The sequence below is a fragment of the Zootoca vivipara genome, chromosome 1 (assembly GCF_963506605.1).
Source record: "Zootoca vivipara chromosome 1, rZooViv1.1, whole genome shotgun sequence".
In the NCBI taxonomy this organism is placed as follows: domain Eukaryota; kingdom Metazoa; phylum Chordata; class Lepidosauria; order Squamata; family Lacertidae; genus Zootoca; species Zootoca vivipara.
The window spans coordinates 5,691,574-5,714,566 of record NC_083276.1 but is presented as its reverse complement, the minus strand read 5'-3'; the positions used below and the strand labels follow the sequence as shown (position 1 = coordinate 5,714,566).

General features: G+C 42.7%; 1 protein-coding gene across 2 annotated transcripts; it reads left to right on the top strand.

The window, feature by feature from the left end:
• The first annotated feature begins 6,247 nt into the window (after positions 1 to 6,247).
• On the top strand, positions 6,248 to 20,335 carry NAA30 (N-alpha-acetyltransferase 30, NatC catalytic subunit). 2 transcript variants are annotated; one of them, XM_035103576.2, is made up of 5 exons: positions 6,248 to 6,381; positions 6,512 to 7,450; positions 14,031 to 14,154; positions 16,668 to 16,723; positions 18,161 to 20,335. In XM_035103576.2, the coding sequence occupies exons 2-5, from the start codon at positions 6,515 to 6,517 to the stop codon at positions 18,296 to 18,298; spliced, it is 1,254 nt and encodes a 417-aa protein (XP_034959467.2). In that variant the 5' UTR covers positions 6,248 to 6,381; positions 6,512 to 6,514; the 3' UTR covers positions 18,299 to 20,335. The 2 variants fall into 2 exon arrangements, 1 of the variants encoding a protein (XP_034959467.2); XR_004691841.2 differs by lacking the exons at positions 6,248 to 6,381; positions 18,161 to 20,335 and adding an exon at positions 9,393 to 9,517 and having other exon boundaries at positions 6,425 to 7,450; positions 16,668 to 16,692.
• Positions 20,336 to 22,993: the final 2,658 nt, after the last annotated feature.

Genomic DNA, 22,993 nt, shown 5'->3' with positions numbered 1-22,993 from the left:
TGAACGAATTCCTATGCCCCACAAATAACCCAGAGACGCATTTTAAATAAAAGGACACATTCTACTCATGTAAAAACACGCTGATTCCCGGACCATCCGCGGGCCGGATTGAGAAGGCGATTGGGCCAGATCCGGCCTCCGGGCCTTAGTTTGCCTACCTATGGTTTACAGTGAGTTTTCCTTGTTGCAATCACGTTTCAAGGCGTGATGGTTGCACTGGCTATTTTTCTCCACCAGAGGGTGCTTGCACGACATGGGAGAACAGTAGCAATTTCAGCGAAGGATCCTTCTTGAGCAAAAAAAGACAACGATTCTTCATCAGGGGTCCCTGCTGCCATCTGCCCCCTTTCCATTTAACCCCCAACTGCAACATAAACTCTTAGGTACTTTCCTGGCTGGACCACTTCCAGGCAGAGATGCTTCTGAACGCTGCGTGATTTGTGATTCAGCTAACAGTGTTCGCAAGGGACAATAAACCCTGCATTTCATTTCATTTCATTCCACTTTTAATTTGTATTCCGCCTTTCTATATTGCTATACACAAGGGGGTTTAGAAGCTGAAGAAGCAACAAAATAGACAGCGAAGATCACACCCCAGCATAAAGCAATATTCAATGATCCATTAGAATAAAATAGTAAGCAGTAAAATTAAACATCAGCAAATAATAATTGAACAGTTTACACTTATCAGTTGCAATAAAGAATTATTAAACTATAATCAACTGAAATAACGGCAAGTCACACTGCATAAAATATCACAAAACATACAAATCCATGTAAAAGGATCACACTGAGAAACAAGGACACGTAACTTATGATTGTATATGTATCCAAAGTCATGGTATGGGAAAGGCTCCCAGGGTCAGAGGGTGGGGTATGGAAAAAGCCATTGCTCTCCCTTTAGTTGTAAGGACAGATGAATCTGTCTCAACTTCTCAATTTCCCAGTTGAAAATTCAGTTCTCCATGTTTCTCCATGTCTCCATGTTTCTACAACAATTCCGTATTCTATTAGAATACTAATGGAAATTCTTCAGTGTTTTAGTGCAAATTTGCATCTATACATAAAAAGCTTCCAGTGCGGATCGAGTAAGTTCACCTCTCAATGTAAACTGAACTGAATTTCTTGGCCATCCCTACCCGCATGAGACCCTATCTTTGCAAACTTGTACACTTTTTAGGGGTATGCATATCAAAAAGTAATGAGGGGAGTGGTGCCCAGAGCAACCGAAAGGGAATTTATCCTGGTGCTTTTCAGCGCTGGCAGAGAAAGCTATGCAACATTGCCCTCTAGCGATATTACGTTTGTTAATGCAAACTGCCTTCCATATTTCAGATCCAAGCGGTGCAAGAAGCACAAAACATTAGCTGCTGGAGATGTAACAGTGTCAGGGTGGGAAAAATAGATGATCTAATTTTTTAAAAAAAAAATCATATTTTTTATTAAAATTCGAATTTTTTAATATTAAAATCGGATTTTTTTTATTTAAATTGGATTTTTAAAATAAAACGCTTTTGGAGGGAAAATATTTCTAAAGATAGTTTTCTATTTAAGTTACATTCTAGTCCAAATGCTATTCATCAGGAAATAAGGATTTGTTTTAAGTTTCTCATGCGTGCTAAAACTCAGTCTAAGGTTTGTTTGTTTTTAAAAAAACCATTTAACCACATCAGTTAACAAACATGGATACATATGCTATAATGTTATTGTTTTAGTTAAATAAATTGTTTAAATGGTTATTAAGGAAATGATTATTTTTCTCCTTCCAATGAACTACAGCAGAAAAGTTGTCCAAATATAAACAGTTAACTTATTAAACCTCACAATAATTTCATAATTATCTGTCAATGTATTTCTAATAGTATAACCAAATCAGTAATTTTTGATATAACTGTAAAAATTACTCTGAAAAAAAAAATGAAACCTTCGTCTGGTTGTAAATATTAAGATTATGCCAGCAAGAATGAGTCTTTCTGTAAAAAATGATTTAAATCAAGTCTTGCTGACCAGTGATTTAAATAAAGTCTTACTGACTAGTGATTTAAATCACAATTTAAATCACAATTTAAATCTATTTGATTTAATCAAATCCACCCTGAACAGGGTCAATACTTTTTTAAAAGATATGCTCTTACCAATGTATTGGTAAATTTTTAGCATAGGGTAAGAGAGACAATTAATGTAACCGTATGAAAAAATCTTAAATTTGCAGAGGAAAATACCCTTTTGAATTATACCCCCAATATATGGAACGTAACAAGGGGACAATAAGAATGAACTCCCTTACTACTGCAAAAAGACAGGTTTTTTTATTATTATTTGCATTTCTGATACATTTCAACACAAGAAAAAAACCCCGAAAGTAATAGGAAATAGGAAAAAGAAAATAACGTTACATATTCTATTACATTTTTAAAAAACAATACAGTAACTGATGGACTTCCACTTCCTTTCGCGTCGTCTTAGTTTCCCCAATCTTTCTCTGCTGCTTCCATTAACTCTAGTTCTAACTTACGCTGCTGAAAATATTACCATCCAGCTGGCTAATTGTCGGCTTATAATTTTTTTCATATAATCAATAAATAATATCCAGTCCCCCTGATATCTTTTATCATTTTGGTTTCTTTCTTTTTAATAATATTTTATTAATTTTCCAAAAAATAACAAACTTATACTATAACAATATATATTCATGTCCAAATATTTAAAAAATTGGCTTCCCCCAGAACCCTTCCTTGGTTACATTGTATTTCTTCACACCACATATTCTCTGTCATTGTTTTTACTTATTATCTTACAGTATTCATAATCACATTACAAGTACTTCAAAATCCTGCCAATGTATTGACCTGTGTACAATGCTTTTGTATACTGTTCAGTGGTACCTCGGGTTGCGTACTCAATCCGTTTCAGGGTGCCGTTCCCCCCCCCAAAAGTACGCAGCCCAAGCAGCGCTTCAGCGCATGTGCGAAGCGCCGATAGAGTGGTTCTGCACACGCGCAAAGTGCACAAAACGCTTCTGCGCATGTGTGCGCAGCGGAACCCGGGAGTAAACACTTCCGGGTGTGCCGAGTACACAACCCGAAAATACACAACCCGCAGCGTACTCAACCCGAGGTATGACTGTATATGCAATAAAGTCATTCCATTCTTCTTTAATTTCGTTGTCGTCTATACTTCTGTTTTAACGTCAATTTAACCATTTCAGCATATTCCATTGATTTGAGTTGCCAATCTTCTTTCGCTGGGACACCTGCTTCTTTCTAGTACTGAGCTGCTGTCGTTGCATATTTAAATAAAACCTTTTTTTTTACTCCTGGTATCATCATTTCTTATTCTAGTGGCCATGCCTGCTAACTCCACATATTCTAACAGTTCAAGACGCCACTCTTCTTTCGTTATCTGTCTTCCATTTTTGCACCAACAACATACACATGGCAGACAGGTGCTGAAGAATTGGAAAAACAGGAATGGGGCTCCCTTCAACCAATGGATAGAAGACACGTACAAAAGTTCTTCCTGGTGTTGAGTCGGAATCTCGTTTCTTGTAACTTGAAGCCATGGGTTCGAGTCCTACTCTCTGAAGCAGAAGAAAACAATCTTGCCCCATCTTCCATGTGATCTTTGGCTGTCTTCTTCTTTCTTCTTTGGCGATCACTCGTAGCCGACTAAGATTGTCTTCCATAAACACGGTTTTAACAATGGGTCCGTAAGTGACTGTGGAGGCCAATTCTGGATCCACACGTCCTTCCACAGTGGGGACATTGGTTACCGGGCAGGAGTTGCTCACGGTGTGGATTTGCCAAGTGTGCCTTCCTCTTAGCCCATTTCTCCCTTGTGTCCTGAGATCGAGTGTCTTCAAAGCCCATGATACCTTTGATAAAGGCTGGAGCGCTCGCAGGCCAGTGTTTCCCAGTTATCGGTGTTTATACTACATTTTTTTAGATTTGCCTTGAGACAGTCTTTAAACCTCTTTTGTTGACCACCAGCATTACAATGCTTTCCATTTTTAAGTTCAGAATAGTTGCTTTGGAAGACGATCATCAGGCATCCGCCCAACATGACCAGTCCAACAAAGTTGATGTTGAAGTATCAATCACAGACATCCACCCTGCAGCCTGTTCTGACATCACCGCGAGCTTTGTGACTTCAGGCTGAGAGAACACGGCCTCTGCGGCCTGAAGCAAATGACCCAAGTTCCTTTCAGGGGACATTTTCTCATGAAACCTGGACAGGTGGGGCCCTGCTTGATCTCCATGACACACCGGCCACTTTGCACACAGCAGGAAAGACGGCGGGGTTCATGGAGGCAACCGCCCATTGAGTAGCAAACAGGTGGCCTCAAAAAATGGGAGGGTCTGGGGATCCAAGGGGATGGAGGAAAGGCACCTGCAACCTGGTGCTGCACTACAACTCCCACCAGCCCCTATCAGGGGCTGAGGGGAGTTGCCAGAGGTGGGCCACCATCTTTCTATCTTTATGGACCAGGGGGAAAAACATGTTTTTATATACTTCTAGTTTTTATATGTACACTGTGATGTACATATAAAAACTAAGAAGTGATGTTTTTATATGTACACTGTAAGCTGCTCAGAGTGGCTGGGGAAACCACTCTGGGGGAAACCAAGGGGGCAGAGTATAAATAAAACAACAGCAACAACAATCTCCATAACCAGGCTGTGAGCTGATTAACATTCTATGGCCTGTGTTGTTGTTGTTGTTGTTGTTGTTTTTTGGGGGGGTTATAGGTTTGATTCTGTCTTATTATGTATTTTGTTACAGGTAGGTAGCCGTGTTGGTCTGATGTAGTCAAAACAAAACAAAAAATCCTTCCAGTAGCACCTTAGAGACCAACTAAGTTTGTCATTAGTATGAGCTTTCATGTGCATGCACACTTCTTCAGATACACTGAAACAGAAGTCACCAGACCCTTATGTATAGTCAGAAAGTGGGGAGGGGTACAGGTATTAGAATCATAGAATCATAGAGTTGGAAGAGACCACAAGGGCCATCCAGTCCAACCCCCTGCCGAGCAGGAAACACCATCAAAGCATTACTCAGTAGGGTGATGGGAATGGGTGATTGGCTGATATGACTGCAATTGGTCTTGCAGGAAAAAGCAAGGGGTGAGATGGCATAAGAAAGCTTTATCATGTATAATGAGATAAGAATCCAATGTCCTTATTCACATCAGGTGTCTCCATGGTTTTAGAGACCTGGTCTGAATAAGGACATTGGATTCTTATCTCATTATACATGTTTACCGCTCCTATCAGCCAATCACCCATTCCCACCACCCTTCTGAATAATACCCCTCCCCACCCTCTCACTATATATAAGGGTCTGGTGACTTCTGTTTCAGTGTGTCTGAAGAAGTGTGCATGCACACGAATGCTCATACCTATGACAAACTTAGTTGCTCTCTAAGGTGCTACTGGAAGTAATTTTTAAATTTTATGTATTTTGTGTTCTCATTTTGCATTTTTACGTTGTGATGGAGGGCAGTATACAAATGTAGTTAACAATTATAGTTGTTCTTACTATATATCAGCTTGGCTTCCATGGAGATAAAGGGTGATTTAATTAACAGATGACAATGATGATGATCTTAATTTGAGGGGATGTAATGAAGAGCTCTAGTCAAAGTCGTCACCCGAGAAATATAGTTCACGAAAACCGCAGACGTGTACGCCCATACTCACATGCATCTGTACACGTGTATCTCCCCCCCCCCTGTCGTGAGAAACGTGTTCAGGATCGCTTCTTCCTTGTCGGGTCCCCAGCTAGCCCCGCCCCCGCCCTCAAGCTCGTTCCCGCCTTGCCCTCAGCCAAAGCACGATCTGCGCCTGCGCAGCTCTCCCACCGTCGCGAGGACCTATCCGTGAAGGGACAGCTTTTAAAAAGAGAAATAGATATATAGATATATCGGCCTCTCTTTCTTTCGCTGACCATAGAGTCTCCGCGACTTGTAGGACCATAGAGATAAGAAAAGGAGGACGGGGACCGTTAGCACAAAGCGCGCGCGCGCGCCAACCCAGCGCCGAGCGCCGCCCCGCAGGGCAAGGCGGTGGGAGGGGCCGCGCCGGCGCGCGCAGCAGCGACGCCCCGCCCTCTCGGAGAGGCCCTGCCCCTTACGCCGTTTCTCCTTCCTTTTCCCTCGCAGCCCTTTCCTGAGGGGGCCGGCCGTAAAGCGAGGCGCCGGCGCGAAGTGTCGCGGTTTTTGCTCGCCCGCCCTCGCGCGAGAGCGGCGGCGGCGGCGGCGGCGGCGGCCTGGCCTGACGGGAAACCTGCCCTCGCTTTACGGCCGCTGGATGAGGAGGAGCGGAGGAGGGGAGCGGGAGGCGCCGCGGCTGCTGCTGCTGCTGAGGAGCAGATTTTGGGGTGAGGCGGAGAAGGGGCGGCCGGGGGCGCGTGTGGACGAGGGGACAATCTTGGGCGGGGGTCGCCTCTCTTTCTCACGCTTCTCCCCCTTTCTTTCCCCCCACCCCTTGCCGGTCTCTTCCCGCCTCAGGACATGGCCGAGGTTCCGCCCGGGCCTAGCAGCCTCCTCGCTTCGCCCCCGGGAGACGCCGTCTCGCTCCTCCTGCCCTTTCCGGGAGACGCCGAGGAAGAGGAGGAGGAAGAGGAGGAGGAGGGAGGAAGAGGAAGAAGGCCTCGCGAGGAAGAGGAGGAGGAGGCCGGGGATGAAGGCGCCCGAGACCGCCGCCGGCCTTACCCGCCGCACCGGCGCAACCACCAGCTCAACGGGCTCATCTCCGCGCCGGACCTGCGGCACTTGCGCGGCCCCCTCAAGGGCAAGGTCCTGAGCGGCGGCGGCGGCGAGAAGCAGCGCCCGCCGGGGAGCAAGAGAAGCGGCGGCGGCGGTAGGAGCAGCACCAGCCCCGGCTCCGCTGGCAAGACAATGGGACACGGGCAGCAGCAGCAGCAGGAAGAGGGTCCGGAGCTGCCCCCCCAGCAGCAGCCTCCCGCCTCGCTCAGCAACCACCACCCTCACCCCAACCCCCACCACCGGGTCCCCCGCTCCCAGGCAAGGACTGCGCAGCCCCAGGAGCAACAGAAGCGCCGCCACGACGCTGCTTCTGCCCCCTCTGAAGGGGACACGAATGGGCTGGCTGGAGCGGGAGGGGTGGAGGAAGAGGAAGGAGGAGGAGGAGGCCGGCAGGAGAGGGAGGAGGAGGAGTCCCTGCTGCTCCTGTCCAGGTCCTTGGCCTCCAACTGCAGCTTGCAGAAATGCTCCCCGGGGCCCCCCACCACGGACTCTTCCTGGGGCCCCCAGCAGCAGGTGGAGGAGGAGGAGGAGGAAGGGGACCTGACAATACAATACGTCCGCTATGAGTCTGAGCTGCAGATGCCCGATATCATGAGACTGATCACCAAAGATCTGTCTGAACCCTACTCCATTTACACATATAGGTATTTTATCCACAACTGGCCTCAGCTTTGCTTTTTGGTAAGTTGGGGGAGGGGGCGAGGAAGGAGGCATGGTGAAGAAGTTTGTGTTGGGTGTAGAGGAGGGGTGGCCGGTGCAGGGAGGGGGAGCAGTGGGTGGTATGGCGGTGGTCGCAGGGGAAGCTAGTCCACATTTGGTTGAAATGAATGATACACAGAACCAACTTGGTGACCACTGTGGCTCAGCTGATTTGGCATAGGGATGTGTAAGCCTTTGGTTTATGAAGATTTCAGTGTAACTTCAAATTTGGGTTGTGCATGTACAAATGAGACCCTCAACTTTCTGTGTGCATTAGTTGTCATTGACATTACTTTCTCATTTGATTTTTTTTAGCATTCCCTCTCTCAATTTCAGCCCAGCAAAAATGAGAAATAGCCATATTAATGGTATCAAATGACAGCTGGCAGCCTTCATATCTGTAGAGAAGTTTTTTGAAACATTTTAGTCTGTATAGTCCCATATTCCTACAGACTAGCATTGATTTAAGCCCACATTACTTCTGAAAAGCAATTCAAAAGTCTCTAAAATAGATACTCTGTGTCATTACATACCGGTAGTAATACATTTCCACTTGGAACTGTGCTGTACTGTACTGAAAATCTCTTTTGCATTGTATTCAGTTCTTTTTCTCCCTAATGAAATTGGAACACAGCTGTCATCTGTCATACCTTGAAAATTGTGTTCCTTCTTAGTCTCTACCAAATGATGCTATTTTAATATTCATTTAACTGCCTCACCTTTTATATATTATTCTGTGATGGTAGAGTACTGAGGCCTGCAGAGATTTCAGAATGCTGAAAGAGGTGATCACAGAGCTAGAAACTTGATGGTTTCTCCTTTTTTCTGTGGCGTGCCAATTTTAAATAGAAAGTTTACTTTTTTTGTATCATCCAAAGTCTCATAAAAATGCATGTCTGAAGTATACATTTTAGTTACAAAAACAGCAGCTGGTCCACCCATATAGATGAAGGACTGTGTGTGGAAGCTTTGGGGAATTTTCCATTGAAGGGTAACAGTTACTTGTGATGTGTTAGAGAGAACAGGGGAATCTGTACACCTAATAAAGCACTCCTACTGCATTAAATATGTTAAAGAACTTGTCAATGCTAAAGGGAAATATTAGTGTTCCGCCATATAGCGAAATAACAGTCAGACTGGACTGCAGGCTTATATGGTGAGAGCTCAGACTTGTCAGCTCCTCTTATGTTTATTTTTATGGATGCACATGCAGAAGTAATAAATAATTTCAGGGTTCAAAGCTGTGCTGTTACCGGATGATGAGGAGAGTAGAAGAGTAGAGGTAAACTACATTCAAGGGAAAGGCAAATTTCTTAATATGTCTCTAAGGGCAGTTATGAGTGGAGATAAAATGGACTTTGTGAACTGTTTCTGGTTTTTAACCATTGTGCAGGTGTCTTGTTGAGCCTTTTAATATTATAATCCTTGGAATTTATTTCGTGAGAGTGTAATACTGTAAGATGTTTCCCAGATTTTTCAAGGAAATGTCACCTATGGGTTTTATATCAGTTGGTTTTAAAATGTTTATGAACTGCTAGTAAGACAGCTTTTAAGGGTTTGTGACGTGGAGAAGAGAACACTCATGGGCAAGCATAAATTGGCTAGGTAGAGAACAAAAATGGTTTGCGGGAAATAACAAGTGATGGCTCTTCATACTGGCAGCATCAGTCCAAATGCTCATCACACTTCTTGTTAGGTCTGTGAATCACACAGCCATTGTGTATCGCTTCAGCAGATTGGTTATGTGACTTCAGAAGCCATTGGCTGGGCCTCAGTAACAAAACTGAACACCATGTTGTTTTAGTATAGTGCTGCCTACATGCTGCATTTGCTAAAAGGACTGAGGGTGTTCACAAGCATCTGCTTTTAAGAAAAGTGATTAAGCATTTCAACTTGAGTCAGCCAATACCTTTGTTCTACACAGCTTCTGGCACTTGTGAGGCTGGTTTCTAAACACTCATTTGCAGGGTTGATGATCCAGAAAGCTGAACAAGAGCACCCAACAAAACTGAATTTTGGAAGGCCTTCTAGCAAGCAAACATTGCATTTGTGAGTTTCAGTGGTTTATCAGTGCTAATAGATCTGTGGAAGTTCTAATTATCAAATGCAAAATGTTCTTCCTGAAGCTTTATCGCTTCTCTTCTCTGAACACATTAAAACTAATAAAGCTGCAAGATGCTTAGTCCTCCCGGATTGATTAGCCTCTAACAAAATTAATCTGTCTGTAGTCCGTGCTTGATACTTTCAACATTCCTGAAGTCAGGTTTGATTTTTATTATTTTTAAAACAGTAGTGTTGAAGTGAAGCGCTAAGCTTCCTATAGTAATGGGACTTTCCTTGCTTAAAGTTTTAATGCTGGTGATATGCCATAGTCTCTCCTTGCTTGTGTGTTTAGAAGTCTGGTGAGCTTGGACCCTTGTGAATGTTGAACATGAATGATCTAACGGAACATAAAACGAGAAATTTAAAGGTGCCCTCATAAGGGCCAAATTTTTACTAGGCCAAGTTTCTAAATGGTGCTACTTTATGGTAAACCTCTGGTTTGGTTGCAGTTTGTGTTTTATAGATTATTATCCAGTGGCCTAGTCTAAACTTAGCGTTCAGTAATGCTTGCTCCTTTCTATCTGTCATAGAAACATACACAGGAAACTGCCGTATACTGAATTGGGCTGTTGGTCCGTCTAATTCAGTATTGTCTACACTGACCAGTAGTTGCTCTAGGGTTTCAGACTGGGGTTTCTCCCACCCTACCTAGAGATGTCATGGATTGAAGCTGTGACCACCTATCCCCAAACTTCAGCCCTCCAGATGTTTTGGACTACAATTCCCATAATCCCTGACAACTGGTCCTCTTAGCTAGGGATTATGGGAATTGTAGGCCAAAACATCTGGAGGGCCGAAGTTTGAGGATGCCTGATCTATCCTCTATCACTGAGCTGTAGCCCTGTCCTCTCAAAGATTCTCTCTTCTTTCCAAGATTTGCTTGATTCAGATGCAAACATTGATAAATGCTAACTAGCGCTACCTCAAATCAAACCATGGAAGAAAGGGAGTATATGCACACATGAGAGAAGAGGAGAGGCAGAAAGAGAATGGAAACTTGTCACATGTCCCTGATCTCTAAACTATGGTTTGTAGATTGAACTAGTGTGGTGACTGAATGAGGCCCGTGAATAAAAGCGGGAGATGTAAATTCTAAGCAGCTTTGGTTAAATTCTGAGCTCCAAGTGAAATGCTGTTCATTTAGCTGTGTTGCTGGAACTAGAGACAGAAAGTTATTGTTTCCGGATAATAAAGTGACAACAGCAATTCAGGTATTTCTCATTGGCTTCAAAGATGAAAGACGTTAGCTTACAGCTGCTTATCTCTAGAATTTTTTGTCTTCACTATTGCAAGGCCATCAGTATGTCAATGAGAAGTGACTTGCAGCTGAAGTTTAAGGCAAGGCTCTTTTTGTTCCCACTGCTTAAAATACTACCAAAGTTTTCTGCAGATCCTGTTATCTTCATGTGTGTGACCCTAGCTTCACTTCGAAGTGGATTCTAACTTGCATACTTTCTTCATGCTTGTAACAGTAATTGGCTGGGTGCCCCTTTAAGACATTAGGAACTAAGTGGGACCTGCTTCTATTCATGACTTGAGTGAAATCTTAAGAGAAAGCTGCTTGAAATGTCATCTTCTGTATGTCATAACATAGCCTCCGTGCTTCTGCTTCTGCTGCACAATGAAATCTACTATTGCCTGCCTACCTACCAATTCTAAGACTCCATGTAACCTCTAAGGACAGAATGTAAGAGAACAGCTGTGCCAGCATGAGGGCACAAAATGCTTATGTTGTATGCCAGTGTAAGCATTTCTAAGTTCAAGCAGCTGGCTCTGTTCATCCTGCTATGCAAACGCTGTTCCCTAGCAAGAGGCGAGTAAGCCTATTGTATACTGTGTGTGTGTGCCCTTGAACTCACTTCATGAATACACACTTGTTCCAAGAGGCTTGTTAGGAAGAAAAACTGTTCACCCATTGATCACAATGGGAGAGTTAAGTACCGTACCTGCTTAAATCTCTCCTGTTGAACTTGATCAGAATTCAGGGTGCTTAACTGTAATTGGTTTGTGCTGCTAGCCTATAATGCGGCCTGATTCCAAGTGGTTGTGCATTATTACCCTTGGTATCTCTCTAACAAAAGAAGAAGATAAAGCATGAACAGTCACGTAATACATTCGAGCTTCTTTGCACAAAAATTGGTGTTCTCTTAGCATATTCAGCATTACGGTGACACTTCTCAGGATCTGGCTGGAACATATAAAATGTGTACAAGGTTTCAGCCTAAGGCAAGAATTTAGCATAGGTTGGGGATTTCCCCCTCCCCTGTGTTTTAGAACTTGAGAAGGTAGTTGAGCTCCTCTGCAACTCACTGTTGTTTCTTAATTATTTTATATCTTAAAAAACTTTTGGGGCCCTTCTATGCCAGATTTTATTAAGAAAACATTTTGATGTGATGGATTGAATTTTAAATCCAGTAGCTTTTCCTTCTGAAGAATTTGTGCAAGAGCCAGAGTGCTTGGGTTTTTAGATACCGTGTTTCTCATATTATAAGACATGTCTTATATTTATTTTTTCCTCAAAAAAACACACTATGGCTTATTTTCAAGGGATGTCTTATTTTTTTCTTCCTTCTCCTGCTGCGGCCGGCATTGCTGCTGCACCTATCACTATGTCTTATTTTCGGGGTATGGCTTATATTCCTTGAATGCTTAAAAATCCTGCTATGGCTTATTTTATGCGTATGTCTTAAAATATGAGAAACAGGGTATATAGGTAGATCACTTGCCATAACTATTTTTTGTTTCAGAATTCTTATTCTTTCATCAAGAATAATGATGAAATATTTGTGTGAAAGAGGTAAAAAGTGGGGTTTGGGGAGTGTAGATTTTTCTTTCCCTTCTTTGCAGTCCTCAAACCAGTTATTCCAGAATAGCTTCTGGAGTTCTCTCTGACTGCAGCTTTGTTTGTGACTTCCAGCTTAGTTCATGGTTAGAGGACAGTGGCTGTATATCATTGGAACAGCTTGCCAACTTAAATAATGCTTAGATTGTGTATTTCCTTCTCGCAATTTCAAAATTATTTTCCTCAGGCGAGTAAAAGGCAGTGCTTTTTTTCCTAGAAAAAAAAGTGGTACTCACCATGAAGTTGTTACAGTAAGTGCCACACTTTTAACAACAACAAAAGAGGTGCCGGTACTTTGTATCCTTGAGTACCCCCTGAAAAAAAGCACCGGTGAAAAGTGCATCCTGAAAGTGCAGTACAGTGGTACCCCAGGATACGAATTTAATTCATTCCGGGGGTCCATTCTTACCCCAAAACATTCGCATCCAGAGGTGCCGCTTCTGCGCATGCGCGCACAGTGGAAACCTTTCCGTTACTTACGGGTTTGTCGTGTGCGTAACCCGAAGGATACATATCCAGAGGTGTTCTCAACTAGAGGTACCACTGTATTGGTATCGATGCATTCTTTGAATTACACGAGGCTTTCCTTTGCATAATCTTATAGGAGGTCTGTGTAGAATAGGAACTAGGCTGAAATCAGTAGATCCAAAATGAGAAGCGGAAATAAGCTTTCACAAGGGGACTTTCCTCTGCCTTCTGCATCCACCCAAAAGCCCCTGAGGAGAGGCCAAGCAGGAGGGTGTTCCTAAAAGGCATGGGAGGGGGCTGTTGAGCAGAGATGCTTTCTGCAGATGAAGCTCGCAGACAGTCCCTCTGCCCAGTTGGGGGCAACTCCTCCAGCAGCTCCCCTTGCCCTGTCCTACACAGTGGAGAGGGTCCTCCACACCTCAGACAGAGAGAGACCTCTCAGGGTGGTGGGGCTTCAAGGGAACAGGAAAGTGAGCTTTCTTAAATTTGTGCTACTTAGAATCCAAGCCAGTCAATGTAACAATTTAGAAATTGTACTCAAAATTTGCCATACTACAAAATGTGTAGTGTACGCTTTAGTTACTGGGAGATTTCATCTTCCTTTACAGTGGTACCTCGGGTTACAGACACTTCAGGTTATGCGTTTTCAGGTTACGGGCCGTGGGAAACCCGGAAGTACCGAAAAGGGTTACTTCCGGGTTTCGCCGCTTGTGCACGTGCAGAAGCACCAAATTGCATCACGAGCATGCACAGATGCAGCGCTGCGGGTTGCAGACGTGCCTCCATCACGGATTACGGCTGCAACCTGAGGTTCCACTGTATTTGTAAAGCAAATAACTTCCAGAAAGCAATCTTGCTGTAAATGTACCTACAGTGGTACCTCTACTTACGAATTTAATGTGTTACGAATGCACATTCGTATGTAAAAAAAAATTTGTAAGTCGAATCCCATAGGAATGCATTGGGAGAAAAAATTTGTAAGTCGAGGCAACCCTATTTGAAAATTTGTAAGTAGAAAAAATCCTATCTAAAAATCCTATCTATCCTATCTAAGTAGAGGTACCACTATATAGAATGGTGGGTTTTCTGGCACTGCATATTGCCCTCTTAATCTACAAAAATGTCCTTGGGTTGTTGTTTTTTTTCAAGGCAATGGTAGGAGACGAGTGTGTAGGTGCCATCGTCTGCAAGTTGGATATGCACAAAAAGATGTTCCGCAGAGGTTATATAGCCATGTTAGCAGTGGATTCCAAATACAGAAGAAAAGGCATAGGTAAGAATGGCATTTGTGTCCTTTTTAAATAAATAAAAATATAAAAGTTGCTGATAAGTTTGTGCTGTGGGATGAAATATTGATTACACCCTTCTTGTGTTACAAGTTATTTTTGAATGTTATTGTTTTTAGGTGAGAAAACTTGCAGTTCTCCAGCCCATCTCTACAGTCTTTGAAGTCCATAATAGACTCTTGATGATAATCCACTTTTGCTTGTTCATTAACAGTTCCATATGACTATAGTTAGTTTTTAAATAATCATAATGTAACACAAAAGATGGAGAAACTGGGCATGACCTGAAAACATAAGATGCACCAGTCTGGGTCTCAGTCTGAGTTCTCAGATACCCTGTTTAGAGTTCCATCATGGAGGAAAAGAGAGTTGATCTTTTTTCATTTAGAGTAGCTTCATCATCGTGTTGTGGAATACTTACAGCTGTATGGTGCATCCCATGTTCATAAAAATAATATGCAAGCCATGTTATGAAAATCATGTCTTAAGCACATGCACTTAATCATGCAAATCAGCAAAAGCCCTCCAGTTCCTAATGCCCTTCCTGTATATATGTGTGTCTGTGTTGAGGGAACAGCAAACAAAAATGAAATAAAAAGCTGAAACCGGGCCTCTGGGAGTTCACCAGCTTGCCCACCACCAGGTGATAACTTCATCTTCTCAGCAAGTTTGCTGTGTTTGTTAAATTGAGCCATCATGAATTCATTGAAGTGTGTCATGGCTGCATTTTGAAGGAAATTGCCAGTGTTGGGCACTACGGGGCCTCGTGGCTGCTACAGTATAAAACCCCTAATCTATCTACCTACATATGCTGTGAACAGATGGCATCCCTCAGGTGGCCAGATGTAGCTTGACAACTACCAGTTGCCAGCCATTTTATGTATGCCTTAAATGAACCAAAAGCCAGGGGAGAACCCTCCCCCCCCCTAATGCAAACGTAGGCACCATGAATGAAATTGGATATGAAGCAGAAACTACTCTCCCACTCCCATTTTAGAAGGAATTTGTTAGGCGTTCCTCCCCAAATACACTTCGGCTTTAGGCTTGGTTACAGAAATTGGCTGGAGGTGCTGGAGGAGACTCTTGAGAGTCCCATGGACTGCAAGAAGATCAAACCTATCCATTCTGAAGGAAATCAGCCCTGAGTGCTCACTGGAAGGACAGATCGTGAAGCTGAGGCTCCAATACCTTGGCCACCTCATGAGAAGAGAAGAATCCTTGCAAAAGACCCTGATGTTGGGAAAGATGGAGGGCACAAGGAGAAGGGGACGACAGAGGATGAGATGGTTGGACAGTGTTCTTGAAGCCACCAACATGAGTCTGACCAAACTGCGGGAGGCAGTGGAAGACAGGAGTGCCTGGCGTGCTATGGTCCATGGGGTCACGAAGAGTCGGACACGACTAAACAACAACAACAACAGAAATTGGCGGCTTCCAATTTAATCCCAACCTCCTTGTTCAGACCAGGATTCCACAAGGAGATGAGACTAGCTCCCACGTTGGTGCTCTGCCTTGGCCCTCTGAGCTCTGAAGACTTGCTTTGCAGGGAACAGGGAGAGGAAATCTTGCCATAGCAGTTGGGAGTAAGTGAATTCATGGGCCATTGCTTCAGATCGCTGGTACAGCATACTGTTGACCGGCAGGGATCTAAAGAGTCCCTTGTGCAGGCACACCAGGGTGCTTTGGTTTTCTCTGTCCACAGCAGCAACTTACTGGACACAGCTTGGTTCCCTGCTTATTCACTGACACAGAAACTCATTTATTTCCCCCAGCATTCATTCTAGTTGCATCCTATTGAAGATTGGCAAGCCTCTTTTATGTGCAGTGCATGCTCTTCGAGGTGGTTGCCTTGCCTTGTAAAACATCTTCAGATGGTAGACTTCCTCAGTTAAAATACATCTAGACGGAAATCTGAACTACACTAAGGGACCAAATACAAAACTTGGGGGAGGGGAGTGTCCAAAGCATGACATTTTGTGAGATGCAAAACTCTGAAAATGTAGCCAATTGAAGGTGGTTGTTTTTTAATGCCAAGGCCTTAGTTGCACAGCCCATAATGCCTCACACTTTTAGCCCCTTATCCTGTACCCCATAATCTTTTTGGCCATACAGTTCATTATACTATTGCAGGCTAGATGTCCCTGGCTGTTGTAACACCTTCATTATTTTAAATCTGTTTTATTGTTTGGTGGTTGTTTTCCTGGAAGCTGCTTTGTGCTTCTGCTTCAGTAAAAATAAAATTAAAAAGACCTCAATAAGGCCAGTGCTTCAGTTTGAATTGGGAGACAGGAAATGCCCAGCCCAATTTGATGCAGAGGGCTAAGGGGCCTTTTTATTTTGAATTAGAGAATGTATTTTATCTAGGTTGTACAGAATAGGCATAGTAATCATTAATTATGTACATTTGCTTTTATGTCATAGCCTGAACTCTTGGAGCTAATTGATGCTGAAATAATTTGTGCCAGTGGTTTAAATTTGTTGCTTTTAATCTCTATTCCAGGTACAAACTTGGTTAAGAAAGCTATTTATGCCATGGTAGAAGGGGATTGCGATGAGGTGAGTCTTTTCTTCATTTGAAGCAAGTGTGTTTTCATTCCTCCCTTCGCTAGAAGGCCATTATTTCAAATGCCATTTGCTATGTAAGCAACTCTTCTGTTAGAACAGAGTATATAACACATTCAGAAAGATACATTATTCTGAGAGCTTTCTGTGACTCCAGGAAATGAGTTAGTATCTGTTTGACTGTTTTAGACAGGGCGGTGGTGTCTATAAAGACTGTTTTTACAAACATCCAAAAACAGTTGGAAAAATTAACAGTCGTCTGGAGTAAGGGCACCTTAAAGTGGCATTTCTGGCTTGTGTACTAACAGTTTAAGGTGCTGTAGACCATGCAAAACTGTGACAGTTTTTGCTCTTTTAAAAAACACACCACATGACTAATAAGGCTTTATTACATGAAAACTCATCTTGGGTATCAGCAGCTTCAGTATTCTCTGGGGCTAATGTGTTCTCTTCACAATAGTCTGGGCCCAGAAGTGGTTTCCCACCCAAACATCCCCCTTAGCAGCCACCAGGCTTTATTATTTTATTTTATTTATTTTTATTAAATATTTTCTTGATTTACAAAGATATATGCAACGTCTCTAGTAACATATTTACAAATCAGTTTCATTTGTTGAGACATTGGGAAGAAGAGGTGCCAGCTATCAAGAAGAACCAATGAAGGGCATTGCTTGTGCATAGCTGATAAACCTGGCAGTGAAATTTACCATGTAAAAGCATATGAAATCTCTCTCGCACACATAATCTGAAAGCAATTCCCACCCCCATCCTTTTGTTTATGAGCAAAGCTTTGGGAATTTTGTGGCACACTTTGATTAAAATAATGTTGGGCCTTTGCTGGAGGAACTACAGGTGACCCAGAGGGAGACACCCACCCTTAAAAGCGCAGTACTGTAGTTGCAAACCTTGGTCCTCCTTTGTAAATGCATTACTTCCCCCCCCCCCCAAAAAAATCCCCGCATGCTTGACAGGTGATTTAAACATGCACATTTGAATCAGCGAATTGATTCCTTGCCCAGTTCTGGGGGTTTCTATAGTGATATTCTTGTGACATGGGACTACAGATAATTTGAAGCTGAAATACAAGAATCTGACATACACACACATACACATATAATCATGTTTCTCCGAAAATAAGACACCGTCTTATATTTATTTTTACTCAAAAAAACAACAACAACACTGGCTTATTTTCAGGGGATGTCTTATTTTTTCCCTCCTCTTCCTGCCGCGGCCAGCATTGCTGCTGCGCCTATCACTATGTCTTATTTTCGGGGTATGGCTTATATTCCTTGAATGCTTAAAAATCCTGCTATGGCTTATTTTTTATGACTACATCTTAAAATAGGGGAAACAGGGTATATCAATCCAATGAACCTCAGAGTTTCAGAAAAATGCAGTATCGCTTGAAAATGTCATTTTCTTTTGTAGGTTGTCTTGGAGACTGAGATCACAAACAAGTCTGCATTGAAACTTTATGAAAACCTTGGCTTTGTTCGAGACAAGAGGCTGTTCAGATACTATTTAAATGGAGTTGATGCACTGCGTCTTAAACTGTGGCTGCGTTGATAGGAGGCCATCATTGCGCCCAGGACTCCTCTTCCCAACCAGCCGGGCAGCGGCGCCCTTTGCATGCAATGCAATTTGTGTGAAATTGCTTTGCAGGTGGACATAAATAACTTCCATGCAGCTCTTCTCTGTGAGTGTCTCATCGAACGTCGCACCTAAATCGTTGCACTGTGTGGCATGGCACGTCTTGTTCTGAATTTGCAACAGGTTGTTTCAGACTTCAGATCCTCTTGGTAACCAGGAAGATGTGCCAGTAGGTAGCCAAGACCCCTTTTCATTTGCAAGTCTACTGACTCCTGATATATAAGATGGTGAACATTTTATCCAAGAACCTGTGTAATGTGGAACACAACTTTTTTTTTCCGGTTCCAGAGAGAGAAAGAGATAAGCCAATGTAGATTGTAAAAATAAAATTAAAAAAATACTATAAGTATACTAACATTTCATACAAAACTCACCATAGGTTTTTTTTCTCCCTTTGGGGAAAATAAAAACTGCTTCAACTTTAGGTTTTATTTTTCAATATTGAACTTTTCATTCTTAAATATTGGTACCTCAGTGATTAGTGGATGAAAAAAATGTATTGTAGGGTGGGATGTGTGTTACATCGAGTAACGGTGACAATAAAATTGCGTCTGCCAGTGCCTGTATAGATAGTATATTTGTCTCCACCGCTAACTTTTGAGTGCATGCTTTTCTTTTCTTGATTGCCCCCCCCCCTTTTTTTGGTCTTTGCAAGAACGGCTTTTATTTAAATTCTGGATTTGATAATAAATTATTTCATTTATGATTTGGAAACTTTTCCCAGGTGAGGGCTTAAAAAGCCCGTCTCTTACAGCAAGAAGTGTAAGCTATTTTTTTGAGTGGCTGCTAAAAGGGAGTCTGATGCACTTTTTCCTTTAAAGAGAGCGAGGGATCTTTTTTTATATATATAAAAAACAAAACCACAAAGCAGTAAATTAATGTAGTTTGGATCAATTTTTGTTTAATTTAATCAAAATTATCACTAGAATAGGTAAAGAGGCATTATTTTAAAGCAGTTGGAACAACGTAATTTTGATTTGGATTCACATTGTTTTGCTTCCGTGTTCTTAAAAATGTTTCAGTTTTCAGTTCTTGGTCTTGGAAATAAATTTCAAGTTGCACCATACCCATCTTTAAGCTGCATTCGCTTTCTCTCCTTTTTATTATTTTATTTTTACAAAAGCCAAAACTCTTGCAGTTTTAATTTTCTTCGGATTAATTTGGCAGAGATGTGTTCAAAGGTTTAATATAAACCCCAACCCCCTTTTCAAAATGGGCTACATCGGCTTGTTAAAACAAATATCCTTTTTCAGCAGCTGCACAGTGTGTACTTCTGTCTGTCAGTGCAATATGTAAAGCAAATCATTTCTTTTTGGCAGTTCAGCAATGACAGCGTTGGTATATATATTATATCCAATATATATAAGCAAAACATTAAAATGACCCTAGATGACTCAATGGAAAAATAAATCGTTTCCTTATATCGGAAGAAAATCTTCAGAATTCAACTTTGCCTTACTATGTTGTTTGTTAAGGATTCAACCTGTCTTAAACAACAACAATGGTTTGAGTTAACTGTACATTTGAGAGTACCTGACTTCCCGTCACCCTTTGGAGAAGGACAACCCATTCTGGACAGCTTAGTAAGTTTAAAGGAAGGCCACCCCTATTTTGCACAGACTGAGCATCTCCCCCAGTATGTATAAGTTGTGAATTGTATTTGGGAAAAATAAAGGATTTTAATTTAAAACTGGCACTTCTCTCTGGACACAATTTGTGTGGCTCACCTCTCCCTCCACCGTGCCCCCCCCCCGCCCCAATCTGAATCAGGCCTTAGTTGTAGCTCCTTACCAATTCGAGTGAGTGCCCTGTTGGCAAACTCACTTACCATGTTTGCAGCAGCAGATAATGTCCTGTTGAGCATCGCCAGGCAACTGTTTCCTACCAGGGTCTAGCTGTCGAAGAATCGTGCAAGTCCATCTTTGCAACTAATAAAGCCAAGAGTTTGGGCAATGGGATGCCTCAGTGACATAATAATGGAAGCATCTTTTTATTACTGCTTCCCACCCCAGTATATAATTTTGTTTGCCACTGCAGAAAGTAAGCCAGGAGGATTGGAGCTCTGTGTCTAAGCCACCGTAAGAGTAATTGACGTGAGTTTTCTGGTATAAAATCATGAGATTTTCTTTAAAGTGCTGGTAACCCCCTTGTTGTTTATTTATTGAGGCTTTTGGTGACAAATTAGAAATAATTCTTTTTAAAAACAAAGGATAATTCTTCCTGGACTATATAACTTTTCAGCTGTACATTGCATGTTTGAATACATTGGGGTTTTTTTTGGGGGGGGGGACCCTCTGCAATATGAAAATCAGCATGCCATGAAACATTTTAACTTCAATTACTTCTCAAGGTGCTAGCTCTCTACATACAGAAATTTTCTCGTTTTTGTGCTTGCATATTTAACTGCTCCCCCATGTTAAACCTCTCGTCTAAAATCCAAAGTGCCATAATCCTGAATGATCTGTCCCAGGTGCATTTTAGGAATATTTAATCTGTAGATTGTATTTTTTCTTCCCAGCTGGCTGAAGTCCTCCAGAATGCCACTATTGAGTCCACTTCATATACAATCTTGAGCATGCATGCTGTGTACTGTACATCTTTCCTGTCTCAGAAGGATGCTGCTTGAAGTATTAGTAACTGTGGCAAAACAGAACTGGGACCATGTTTAAGGTACTTGTCTATTCCCAGTTTCAGAAGGCAAAAGGCGTGTTCTGAAGGGCTGTTGCAGCATCAAGATGAGGGTGTTGTGGGGGTTTTTTGGTTTTTATATATATAAAAGAACAGTTTCAACTAACCAATCAGTTTCTAATGTTTTCTCCAAAAGAGATTTGTCTTCAAGTACAAAAACATTCTTTGCAGTCCTGACAACTGCGTTACATCAAATCACTGTGAGGGGGGGAAACTTGATTCAGATAGTGTTAATTAGTTGATAACTTCAAGCAGATATCAAAACAAAAATTACAGCTATGATTTTGCCTTGGGTTTTTTCCCGTTGCTGGATGACAATGCTGTATTTCTGTATTTAATTGAATCCCTGCGACGGGGTGAGCTCCCGTTGCTCGGTCCCAGCTCCTGCCAACCTAGCAGTTCGAAAGCACATCAAAGTACAAGTAGATAAATAGGGACCGCTCCAAGCGGGAAGGTAAACGGCGTTTCCATGTGCTGCTCTGGTTCGGCAGAAGCGGCTTTGTCATGCTGGCCACATGACCTGGAAGCTGTATGCCAGCTCCCTTGGCCAATAACGCGAGATGAGCGGCGCAACCCCAGAGTCGATCATGACTGGACCTAATGGTCAGGGGTCCCTTTACCTTTAGCCACTGGCTGTAACGACTTACCTGCCATAATATGTAGTGGTTACCTCTGTCATCTGGTTATGCCTACTGTTCTGTATCCCAGTAACCCCAAAAGTGAAATGGTAAGGTGCCCCTTTCTGCAGCTGCTTAGCATACCCTCTGAATATCCGAATATCTTGGACTACAGCCCCAAGAAGCAACAGGCTGATGGAGGCCTATAGTCCCCAGTCATATGGAGGGCACCAGGTTGGCCAAGGCTAGCTTTAGTATGTTGAATATGTTGAATTTTCAGTGCACATTGCCTTTTGCCATTAAAGCAGGCTGAATTGCTTCCAAGTTCCCCAAAATGCTGAGTCCGTGACCTCTAGAATAAAGAAAGATGGTTTATTTTTCCAGATTGCACTGTTCTTTATTAAAGATCCCTACCTTCCCTGCTTGTTAGGTTCTCAAAGTCATCTGGTTGGTCAACGTTGGAAACAGGGTGTTGGTGTAGACCAGGGATTCCCAAAATTGGGTCTCCATCAGTTTTTGGACTACAATTCCTGACCACTGGTCCTGCTAGCTAGCTAATGCATTAGCTAGCTAATAATGTAATGACAACGTAATTATGTCAGTTACATAATTTGGCTACAGCAGCCAGTGAAATGAATAATACAGTTGTTGGCTGAAGTCGGACTGTGGAGGAATGGAAGCAGCGCTGCTTGTGATAAGTGGAGAGCAGAACAGAAAACTCTGTGTCTTCCTGCATCCCTACTGACTTGTGTAAGAAACTCCTGAGAAGCACATCTGGTTTCCATGCATCCCACTTGGTCTTTAGAACCTCTGGGGAATCAACATCTTTTAGAGAAAGCTGAGCCAGTGGTGACATGATCAAAGTCCATCAAGTTATACGTGGCATGGAGGAAGTGGATAGAAAAACCCGCATGATATCCCGCCCCCCCCCCCAAAAAAAATTGGCTAAAGGGGGTCAGGAGAACCCCTGGAACAGCACATGGGGGGGGAATAGAGCGGGGATTGCCACATAGAATCATAGAGTTGGGAGAGACCACAAGGGCCATCCAGTCCAACCCCCTGCCAAGCAGGAAACACCATCAAAGCATTCTTGACATATGCCTGTCAAGCCTCTGCTTAAAAACCTCCAAAGAAGGAGACTCCACCACATTCCTTGGCAGCAAATTCCACTGCCGAACAGCTCTTACTGTCAGGAAGTTCTTCCTAACGTTTAGGTGGAATCTTCTTTCTTGAAGTTTGAATCCATTGCTCCGTTTCCGCTTCTCTGGAGCAGCAGAAAACAATCTTTCTCCCTCCTCCATGTGGC